This window comes from Pieris napi, chromosome 23 (assembly GCF_905475465.1).
Source record: "Pieris napi chromosome 23, ilPieNapi1.2, whole genome shotgun sequence".
Classification (NCBI taxonomy): Eukaryota; Metazoa; Arthropoda; class Insecta; order Lepidoptera; family Pieridae; genus Pieris; species Pieris napi.
The window spans coordinates 5,050,973-5,063,233 of NC_062256.1; the positions used below are offsets into that span (position 1 = coordinate 5,050,973).

General features: G+C 35.1%; 3 protein-coding genes across 3 annotated transcripts in view; 1 reads left to right on the forward strand and 2 right to left on the reverse strand.

Moving 5' to 3' along the window:
• Positions 1-12,261, reverse strand: part of LOC125061450 (zinc finger protein 43-like) — a 343,312-nt gene that overhangs the window by 45,591 nt on the left and 285,460 nt on the right. The gene's annotated exons all lie outside the window — the stretch shown is intronic.
• LOC125061454 (protein ALP1-like) lies at positions 1,464-3,987 on the forward strand. Its single transcript, XM_047666922.1, has 2 exons — positions 1,464-1,816; positions 2,922-3,987. The coding sequence occupies exons 1-2, from the start codon at positions 1,464-1,466 to the stop codon at positions 3,796-3,798; spliced, it is 1,230 nt and encodes a 409-aa protein (XP_047522878.1). The 3' UTR covers positions 3,799-3,987.
• LOC125061465 lies at positions 1,814-4,562 on the reverse strand. Its single transcript, XM_047666937.1, has 2 exons — positions 4,158-4,562; positions 1,814-2,846 (listed from the first exon to the last, which is right to left on the reverse strand). The coding sequence occupies exons 1-2, from the start codon at positions 4,327-4,329 to the stop codon at positions 2,230-2,232; spliced, it is 789 nt and encodes a 262-aa protein (XP_047522893.1). The 5' UTR covers positions 4,330-4,562; the 3' UTR covers positions 1,814-2,229.

A 12,261-nucleotide genomic window follows, 5' to 3' on the forward strand; every position in this document is an offset into this window, starting at 1 on the left:
GAGATCTTTTCAGATACACTAAGATTAAAGAGTAAAGTATTCGTTGAATTAATATAGGAATTAATTTTCGTTGATCATATGTTTATCGTATGAAATTTTTTAAATAGTATTGTTAAAGTTAGTAATAGTTGAAGAAAGAATTTTTAAAAGTTGTTGTTTTAAAATATAATTCGTAGAAATTTGTTGCTTTTCTAAGAGATCTATACATTCACGTATTCGGTATCTTTTACGTCTGGTGTACCAATGAGCCATTTTAGTACTGAGCTTAGACCGTCTAAGTTCGCGCTTGAAACGCTTGTTGCTTGTGTAATATTGAAATTCATCCAACCTTGAGTCTATATTTAAAATACTTAATTTAATAAAAGAACTAGTAGTAACGACGTTAGGTAAATTCGAATTTTGTTTGATTATAGAATTATAATTATTTACTAATCGTTTTAGAGAATAAATAATGAGTTTGCAAGAGCTTTCCGATACTAGAATTTCACCAACTCCTTCATAATATAGTCCTGAATAAAAATAATTGGACGTTGCCTTAGCAACCGCGTAGGCAAAATAAGGAGCACAAACACCTGCAAAAACGGGAGCACAGAGAAAAACAGAAGAGTTGAGGTTTAGGAGGAAACGATGCTCGACTGGCCACTATTCATTGGTCCATTTCACAAACTTTGCACAACACAAATTTTTCCCATCTCATGTTTTTTTGTAATTTAAATTTTTATTGAATTTGTTTACTTCCATGCAATTTCGCAACATATTCCATTTATAATCATTAATATATATTTCTAAATTCTTATAAATAAAATTTTTGATGTTGTCACTTTTTTTTTTGTCCTGAATTAGAAGGTATATTTTGTATGTGGGTATCCCCGACAACAAAGGTTGTGGAGCACCTGAAATATGGAAATAACTACTTTGTAAAATATGATATTGAAAGAAATATAAATCGTAGTCAAATTCTTGAATATATTTTTATTATAGACTACGACTTCTTTAGAATTAAAATTAAACCCATTTGTAATTATTTTCTTTATAATTATATAATTTTTTTTATTATAGAACATATGATAAAAGTAAAATAAGGATTATCCATTAGTGTATAAAACGAATGTATATAATTAGTATGAGTATTCTCCTCTCCGTCGGATATAGTAATGGGAAATGCCATAGCAATTGGTAAACTGAAATATAAATAAAATTGGTTTGTAAAATATAGTAAAAATAAATCTAATAATGATACTTATTCTAAATGATTCATGATTCGTGCAATGGTCTTAAACGATTTGCATGCACTATTTGGTTTCTTCCATTCTTTCTGATTAATTTTCATTGAATCCTATTCTGACAATAAGATAAGGACCTTCCCATTTCGAATCTAACTTATTAGGCTGCCTACGCACTGGCGACCATAGACGCGGCCAGGCCGCCGCGGCCATGGTCGCCGGTGCGTAGGCAAGCGCGACATGTGGACGGCCGAAAAATTTGCAGTCGACTTCCAAGGATGTGTCAAGATGGACGTGCAGAAGATAATCACGCTAACTGTGCTTGTGTATTTACTACGAAAACGAAAACGGAAGATTTCACGTAAAAGACAGTTTTGGGTGCATCCATTACTTTGCGAGAGAAAGACTAAAGGATTATATTATACTTATTTTTTGGATTTAAAAATGTATGAGAAGAGATTCTTTAATTACATGAGAATGTCAACGAATACTTTTAACCTGTTACTGGATACAATAAAACCAAAAATTACTGGAACTGGTAACAACTATCGGAAATGCATTCCAGCAGAAGAAAAATTAGTAATAACAATAAGGTAAGCTTTTTCTTTTTTAAATACAGAATGTTTAAAAAATACGTGATATATTTTAAAGGATGTTTCGGAATGGAGTATTGTGTACAGGAAAAATAAAAATAATGTGATAGGGCCTTTTTTTTACTTAAACTGCTAAACGGATTTTTTTGTAAATTTGAATTATACAAGACTTGATTCTGAATCACCCTAAACCACCACTGTTGCGTTTTTCACAACAACCTGTATAATTCATTGACCAAGGTTTTGCCACTTTAAAAAATTTATGAACTATTGTTCAGTAGTATTCTACTTTACGACTTTGAAAAGGAGAGGAAAAGGGCTTGCTTATAACATGTTTTTAAATATTAAAAAACTGAAGTAGATAATCAAATTATTTGTATTTTCATAACTTAAAAAATGGCAATTGTGAACAATTAATCATTCAAATTGGGAAATAGGTCTATCATTTCTGAATTTTGAGAAATATCAGAATAATGAGTATGAGTATCGCTGTAATTTGAATCATCTGATATCCTGTTGGTAGTAGAATAACCTGAATAACTCGGTCGATTTGTAGGTGTACAGTTCGGTTGGTATTTTTCTATAATTTCCATGATTTCCATTTTCGCTTTGGTCTTCATTGCAGCAGGGATTGTTTGAAATCTTTCGAGGAGGGATAAAAGAAACAGTCTGTCACAATTTGAATCATTCTGTGTAGTCGCTATGGTCTTATGCAGAACTGAAATTAGAGGGTCTGTATCGGATTCTTCGTTTGGTATTTTTTTCTTCCTTTTTGTTCTAAGCGACTTTGATGCAGACTGTTGAGTCTCAAGATCAGAAGATCTTGCACTTTCATTTTCTTGACTTGCCTCTTCGAGACTATTTTCTGTTGCGTTTGTGTCCAGCACTGATTTCAAAAACAGTAATTGGTTGAAATAGGTGTATTGTGATTTACGTTTTGCAGCAGAACCACTTTTGACATCTTTAAGACGGCGCAGCTCTCTTGTGAAACAGTCTCTAAGGTTTTTCCATCTTTTTTGGAGAGTAATGCCTGTAAATCAATAAATAAATGTAGTACATATTACAAAACTAATATTATGTTTATTAATGTGAATTTTATTTTCAGGTATTTGGCTACTGGGTGTTCTTTATCTCATATAAGTCATGAATACCGTATAGGGCTTCCTACAGTATCGGAAATAGTATTTGATGTTTGTGAAGCAATATGGGAGATATTAAAACCAATTGTGATGCCACAATTGACCAGAGATAAGTGGATTCAAACGGCTGAAGGTTTTCAAAAATACGCCCAATTTCCTAATTGCATCGGAGCCATCGACGGCAAGCACATTAGAGTTATCAAACCACAACATTCGGGATCTCTTTATTACAATTACAAGAATTATTTTTCAATCGTGTTACTTGCAATATGTGATGTAAATTATAAATTTCTTTACGTAGATATTGGAGCATACGGCAAATGCAGTGATTCGTCAATTTACAAAGACTCTGTATTTTATCATAGGCTTTTAAATAATGATCTCGATATTCCGAGCAATAACCCCATCAAAGAAAATGGCCAATCAATGCCGTTCGTTTTAGTGGGTGATGAGGCGTTTTCACTATCGGAACATATGATGCGACCGTATGCTGGGAGAAACTTGAATAATGTAAAGACTAATTTTAATTATCGACTATCCCGTGCCCGCCGCTATATTGAATGTACATTTGGAATATTAGCCAATAAATGGCAGATTCTTCACCGACCCCTAAACGTCAAGAAAGAATTTGCAGTTGTGATTATAAAAGCTCTATGTGTGCTTCATAATTTTGTGCGAGAAAGAGACGGATATGATTTCAAGGACACGTTAACTGTACCAGAGGCTTTATTAGAAATACCTGCATGTTTACCTAATAGAGCAAATAGAACATCAACCGAATATCGAGATATATTCGCAAACTACTTCAGTACCGATGGTCGCTTGCCCTGGCACAATTTGTAAATATATGGGTGCTCGCCGCGAGCCGCCATTGCGCGCCGTAAACAAAATGGCGTCGAACGCACATGCGGTATGAGTAATCTTTTTAAAAAGTTATTCCAATCATTACGAAAACCTGGGAAATTTTAGCAAATAATTGTCAAAACTCATGTGCAAAGCGAAAAATAGTAGAAATAAAAAAGTTATACTTTTGACAATTACCTATTTGCTAAAATTTCTTAGATTTTGAATGAACGGAACAACTTTAAAAAAAAATCACTCATGTCACATATACGTGTCGAATGCTACTACAGCACCTGCTGCGTTTATTGTAGTTCATCGCATTATTAATTTACTTAGGCATAATAAAATAAAATACTAACCAAGTTCTGCCTTTTCTTTATCTTCCATGGATTCACCGCCAAATATATCGACCACTTCAAGCCACAACTGCCGCTTAACATCTTTATTGGAGTAATCATTTGATGCTAAATCCCATAAACCTCTTCTATTTTCAACTTCAATTATGAACCTTTCCGTGTCGAAATTGGCCATTGTAAAATAATCACTCTGTAGCTAGCTACACGTCTGGTCGCCGCGGCCGATGCGGTAGCACTGATGAATTTTAATACAGAAGTGATGTTCTCGACGGCCACGATTGGTCGCTGGTCGCGTGGCATCAAATTGGACGCCGCGGCCAACGGTGGCCGCTGGTCGCTGGCCGCTAAGTGCGTAGGGGCTATAGCGATTGCCATATAAAGTCCAGAATTCACTGGCCGCCGCGGCTAGGTCGCGCGGCTTCCCCAAGCCGACTGGTCATCGTGGGGAAAAATGACCACGACCCTCTAAAGGAAAAAAATAACACTAACATGAAAAATAACACTAACATGAAAAACAAAGTAAATGACATCCACATAGCAACTATTAACTGTCGATCTCTTAGAACACCTGAAAAACTCCAAGAACTAGAGCTGGCAATAGAAGAGTTAAAGTGGGATATTATAGGTATTAGCGAAATGCGCAGATTTGGAGAAGGTATAGAAAACCATGGCAAATACGTACTACATTATAAAGGGGAGACGCCCGGGCTGTATGGAGTTGGATTCATGGTGAAAGCAAATCTAGTCAACAACATAGAAGAACTTAGTGGATTCTCGGAACGTATTGCAATCCTTAATATAAAACTGCCCGTGAACGGAGATAAAGAAGAGAGATGGTCTATTATACAGGCATATTCACCAACTGAATCTGATAAAAAAGAGGACGTAAAAACAATTGAGGAATTCTATGAAAATCTCCAAAACGCTATTGATAACGCACACAAAAACGTCATCGTGATGGGAGACTTTAATGGACAAATTGGGATTCAAAATAGTGGGGAAGAAAATACCATAGGAAACTATGGGTATGGAAATAGAAGCAAAAACGGAACAAGACTAGTAAACTTTGCACTGGAAAACAGATTAAGTATTCTAAACAGTTTTTATAAAAGGAAACCATCAAAAAAATGGACATGGATCTCACCCAATGGACAATATAGGAATGAAATCGATTTTATTATGTCTAATAATAGAAAAGCCTTCAAGAACATTTCGATCATAAACAATTTAAACTTCCACACAGACCATAGGATGGTTCGAGTTGCGATGTCAGGAATGTTCAAGAAAACAAGACGATTTCAAAATAAACAATTAGCGGTACAATACTCAGGTGACCCTAAACTATTACTTAATAATCTTCAAACATCTCTAGATGCCGCGGAATTAGAGAAGAAAGAATATCCATCGATACAAGAAAAATACAACCTATTACTAAATCAACTAAAAACAGTAACCAGAAAAACAAACAAAAGTATCAAGAAAGAAGTCTCACTTACAATCAAACAATTATTACAAGAACGAAAAGAACTTTTACGACAAAAGGAAATTAAAGGAAACCGCCAAAGAGTAACAGAAGTAAGCAAAAAGATCAGTGAACAACTTAGGAAAGAAAGAAAAACTAAAAGATCTAATACAATGAAAAGTTACATAGAAAAGACAGGAGGAATAAAAAAGGCATTGAAGGAGTTAAACTACAAAAAGGACTGGATACCAAGTATGAGAAAGAAAGATGGCAATAATACAGGTAAAAGACTCGAAATATTAAAAATCGCTACAGAATTCTACCGAAACTTATACCGAAGTCAAAAAGAGAAAGACACTATAAAAGAAAACGACGAAATAACTAATGAAGAATATATACCGGAAATAATGAAGGAAGAAACCATAAAAGCAATAAATACACAAAAACTCGATAAAGCCCCTGGATCTGATCTTGTTACAAACGAACTTCTAAAAGCAACGTTACCAGTAATCGCTCCAAGACTTACAGATATATTTAATGAAATTATCAAAACGGAAAACATTCCAGAGGATTGGACAAAATCTACAATTATACTACTACATAAAAAAGGTGACAAAGGAGATATAGCAAATTACAGACCAATCAGTTTAATGTCCAATATTTACAAAGTGTTTTCAAAAATAATATTATCTAGAATCACAAACACACTTGAAGAAAATCAACCCAAAGAACAAGCTGGATTCCGTAGACATTTTTCAACAATAGACCACATACACGCCCTTAGACAAATACTCCAGAAATTTAAAGAATATAACAAAATTTACTACATAGGGTTCGTGGATTTCAACAAAGCATTCGACACACTTGAACATAGATTTATCTGGGACGCATTAAAAGATCAAGGCGTACATGCAAAATACATACGGATACTGAAAAACGTATACACAAAAAGCACCGCACAAGTAAAACTAGAATCTATAGGCGAAGAATTTCCGGTTGAGAGAGGTGTACGCCAGGGAGACCCAATTTCACCAAAAATATTTGCAGCAGTTCTGGAAATGATATTCAGAAATCTGGATTGGACGAATAAAGGACTAAATATAAATGGCGAAAATCTGAGTCACCTACGCTTTGCAGACGACCTAATCTTATTTTCGGAAAACCCGAAAACCCTAAAGGAAATGTTGCAACAGTTAGCGGAAGAAAGTAAGAAGGCAGGCCTGTCAATGAACTTAACGAAAACAAAAGTAATGTCTAACTCCTCACAAACAGAGTCCATAACAGTAAATGATGAAGAAATAGAGTATGTAAAGGAGTATGTGTATTTGGGACAGTTAATATCTACTGAGGAATGTATGCAAAAAGAAATAGAAAGAAGAATAACTAATACTTGGAAGAGATATTGGTCACTCAGTGAAGTCATGAAGAACCAGGATATGTCTATGAGGAACAAGAGGAGAATATACAATATGTGTATCTTACCATGCTTACTATATGGGTGCCAAACATGGGCATTGACAGAAGAACAAGCAAGGAAAATAAAAGTTTGTCAGAATGGAATGGAGAGAAGCACAATAGGAATTAAAAGAAAAGACCGAGTTAAACTAAAATGTATCAAAAACAAAACAAAATTTAAGAATGCATACACAACATACAGGTGCTTAAAGTGGAGGTGGGCTGGACATATGATAAGAGAGAAGAAGGAGAAATGGACGAGAATAATAACAGAATGGCAACCACGAGATAGTAAAAGAAACAGAGGCAGACAGACTAGAAGATGGGAGGACGACATCAAAAAAGTGGCGGGCCCAATATGGACGCGCATAGCGAAAAATAGAACAGAGTGGAAATCTTTAGAGGAGGCCTATGTCGAAAGACAAGCTGAAATGTAGAAACGACCGTTTACCGATACCGGATTTATGAAAAGAAAAGAAACTGTTAAAAGTTATAAACGTATTTGTAAGAAAAATTACTGTAAAAATAAGTTCAGCAATAAAGGCTATTTTATTTTATTTATTTTATTTATTTTATTTTTATTAAGACAGAACCTAACGTATATTTTGTCATGATTGTTTGTGTCGAATATAGGAATTAGATTGATAAGAGTTTTAATATTAACTGGTGATGCCTTCATGATGCTTTCGGTTTTTATTGACATGATGATGAATAAAAATGTAGAATGCGTGTGTAATTAGATATTATTATTATTATTTAATTAACACACTGGCAGCTTTTAATAAGCTGATGCGCGTGTATTATGGGATTTGGAGAAACTTGTCCAGTCTATTTTTAAAGGTGTTCACAGATGGTGCACTGATCACACTTTCCGGAAGCCTATTCCAGTCGGCCACTACACGGTTTGGGAGAAAGTTCTTTAGGGAATTTGTGTTGTGTTGAGTGGTCTTAAGTTTTAAAGAACTACCCCTCAAATGCGTATTTTCACTTAAAATGAAGAGCTTCTCAATTCCTGGAACATTATAGTGGCCAGTGAGGATTTTATAGGTTTCAATGAGATTTCCTCGTAATCTCCTACTTCCTAAATCAGTAAGGTCAAGTGCTTTCAGACGCTCATTATAAGATTTCTTCCTGAATGACCTGATCATTTTCGTGGCGTTTCTTTGAACCCTTTCAACCAAACTAATATCCTTTATGAAATAAGGATCCCAAATGCTGTAGACATACTCTAATAGTTGTCTAATGTAACATTTATATATCTTTAAGAGTGTTCTTGGTGACAGGCATTTGAATGATTTTCTCACTAAATAGAGCATGGAATTAGCCTTTTTCACTATATTCATAATGTGACATTCCCACTTCAAATCACAACTGATGGTAACACCCAAGTCTTTTTGCGTGAATACTGGAATTAACTGCTGTTGACCTAGGCGATAAGTAATGTGCGGATTTTTCTTTCCTATGTGCAATATTGTGCACTTATTAACATTTAGTGACAGAAGCCACTGCTTGGTCCAATCAAAAATATCATCCAAACCACCCTGTATTGCTTGAGATTGGGAGAGTGGATTTCCAAAAAATTTTATGTCGTCGGCAAAGATCGAATGTGAAATCTGTAGTGAGTTCTTCAGATCGGTCATGTAAAGAATAAAAAGTAAAGGGCCAAGTACTGATCCTTGAGGAATGCCACTCAGTACTTGTCGAGGCAAGGACAGTACATCTCCAATGCGAACTCGAAAACATCTTTCCGTAAGGTAATTCGTAATCCAAGCTAATATTTTTCCTCGGATCCCTAAGTGCTCTAACTTGCATAAAAGTCGGCGAACTGGGACACGGTCAAAAGCTTTTTCAAAATCTAGGTAGATTATATCTATAGGATCACCCCGGTCGAAACTTCTTACCCATTGATTCAGGCACATGAGAAGGTTAGTTGCGTCCTGGTACAAATCCATGCTGTTCGCAGGGTATTATATTTTCATCGAAAAGGAATTTCCTTAATTTCTCAGCTATAATCTTCTCCATACATTTGGATAATATACACGTAAGACTTATAGGTCGATAGTTGGAGGCTGATAATTTGTTACCTTTCTTAAATATTGGCACAACATCAGCAGATTTCCAATCGGACGGTACAAGGCCTGTGTTTAGCGATGCATTCATAATTTTGGCTATGTTATCTGCGAGTGATTTGCCACATTTTTTTAATAGTATGGATGGAATGCCGTCTGGTCCTGACGCTGTTGTGTCGTCAAATGTATCTAGGGATTTTAAAACCATTTCACTCGTAATCTAGAAAGCATCAAAGGAAGCTTCAGTCCTGGAAAGTTTGATGTTCGGTATTGGTCCATCAGGTTCTGGGAAGTAATTTAACTCAAAGTTATCAGCAAACATTTCCGCTATCATTGATGGCTAAACAACAAGTTCATCTACCTCATTTTTTAAAACCGATGGAATTCCTGTTTTAGAGCTGAATTGTTTTCTAATGTATGCATAAAAAGATTTTGAGGAGGTATCAATGACATTTGATTCAAATTCACTTCGTCGTTTTCTTGTAAGTTTAATTATTTATATATCTGTATCTTTTGTACATGCTATCAGTCCTGGCTATTCTGTATAAACGCCATAGTTCTTTTTTCTTCTTAGTTAGATGTAATATTTCGTGATTTATCCACGGCTTTTGTAGGTTTTTATTCTTGCTTTTAGTTTTAAGAGGTATAGATTTTTTAATTGCGTGTTGGATTTGATCTTTAAAGTTGATCCACAGATCATCTGATGAGCACCCTTGAATAATCAATGAATCAAGTTGGTTATTTAAACTAATGTAATCAGCTTTATAGAAATCATATTGGGTCTCTTTTTTAGACTTAACTTCAGTACCAATAATTTGTAGAGAGACCGTGAGTACCAAATGGTCACTTCTTCCAACTGGAGGATAATAACGTACCTCACTTATAAGAGTATCGTCATTGTAAAGGTACAAGGTCTAACGTTGACTCCTCGTCGTTTCTTTTTCTTGTGATTTGGTTTACGAATTGATTTAAATTGCTGTTAGAGAACATATTAAAGAAAGATTCACTTACTTTGTCTAGTTTTTTTACTTGGTTAAGAGGCCATTTTAAGTGTGGTAAATTGAAATCACCTATTATAAGTACCGTGTTCTCAAAGGACGCTTTATCGATTGTATCAAAAAGGACTTGGTCGGATTCTTGCATAGTGCAGGATGGAGGGCGGTACACACAAGCTAACAGAATTTTTATTCCTTTATATTCGACATCTAGCCATAGAGCCTCAACACGTGGATCGTGGTAGTTTTTATTTACTTTGGTATAAATTTTTATGTTATTCGTTTCATATGCGGCATATATCAGAACTCCACCTCCGGGTCTATTCGCTCTATCTAGTCTATATAGGGTATAATGAGGTATAATAATTAGACTATCAGTCAATTTACTGTGTAAATGAGTTTCAGTTATCATTATCAAAGAAGGTTTGTGCGTTTGAACTTCAATAAGAAAAAGATCGAATTTTGCCGTTATGGATGCTAAGTTAGTGTATAAAATATTAAGTTCGGTTATATGAGGTAAAGCTAGTTTTTTGTAATTGTTGTAATTTTTGGTATGTTGTTAACATATTTTATAGTGAGATCTTTTTCACCCTTTTCGATCCTTAGGGCAAGTTCGTCTCGCAGACCTTTTAGCTGATCTCTTTGGTACGGGGTCATATCTGAATAAACTCTAACGGGTTTACCAATTTTACTCTTGTTTTTTAAAATATCGGTAGCGACGCGTTTATTCTCGAAGACGACTTTTATCGGACGTGGCTGTGAGGGGTTAACGACTGCCGGTTTACCTAAGCGAAACACATGCACTATCTTGGGGTCAGAGATTGGTATTGGATTGAAGACGTCAGCTATCTTAGCTTTGTCGTAATCCTTTCTTTCCTCTGAAGAACATGATTTTAATTCCGGTATACCAAACACAATAACATTGCAACTGCGCTTCTTTCTCTCCTCTATTTCATTTATAACAGTATCCAAGTTGACAATGGACGGTTGAGTGGTCTTCAGAACCTCGACCTCTTGTTGGAGCTCAGTAACCAATCTACGCAACTCTGGAACTTGTCTTAAACCGGTCTCACAGTCATTACAAAGATACGATAGTTTGTGCGTCTGAAGTCCAAAGACACGCAGTTCGGTCGCAGAAAGACCGTTGCATTTGTTACAAATGAGTCGGCAACACCCTTTGCAAGTTACTTTGACATTTTTCTCGTCCATTTTAGCAAGACACTTAAAACATTGAGACATGATGGGACTTTTTAATGTCAATATTTTTTTTTTTCTTTGTTTTTTGAGGGTAGGTCTTTTACAGCACTTTTAAATTACTAATTTTTTGAGTGTTACACAACAAATAGCTATGTTTCCAATAGTTCTAGCACAAGTTAAAAGTTTTCTCCAATCACATACACTTTTCACTACAATCGCGCGTATACAACCATATAATTAGATTAAAAAACACAGGAGCTGCGTAATACGATGTTGACAGGTTGACGACGCGGCGAGACCTGAATGAGAGATAATAATGTTATTAGATGAAATATAAAATATAGTAATACACGATAACATAGGTATATAAAACACACAAAATGTGGAAAAATTGGAAAAAGAATGAGCCACAAGTAAAATGCCACTTACCACAGTAACACGAACAACAAGAGCATAGTATCGGCGAAAACTATTAAAAGCCTAAGGCTAGTACTAGGCGGTGCTAGTCCTTTGTACGTTTGTGTCGTCTTACTACACAAGTACCTAAATCCTACCGACTGCGCCAAGTTTGTTATGAGGCAGTGACTAAAACTTGTTTTTTAAAGACTTTATATAAAATTATGTTTACAATAAACTAGCGTTGAAGTTGGAATATGGAATAGAAGTCATTTTGAAAAGATCGGGATTTGATATTTAAAGGTTTGGGTAGGAGTAGGGATACATTAAGGGAACAAACAATGTCATTAAGTAATTAATCATAACTTACCACTACGTAAACAAATGGTTAAACTTATATAAGGTAAAGAAATAGGAATTAGGTAAGTAACAATAGAAAGATTAATAATACAGTGGGGAACCCATAACATTGTGCAATTATGCAATTCCTCCAAAGTCTCCTCGAGGCTCACTGCAAAACAATCTAATCTAAA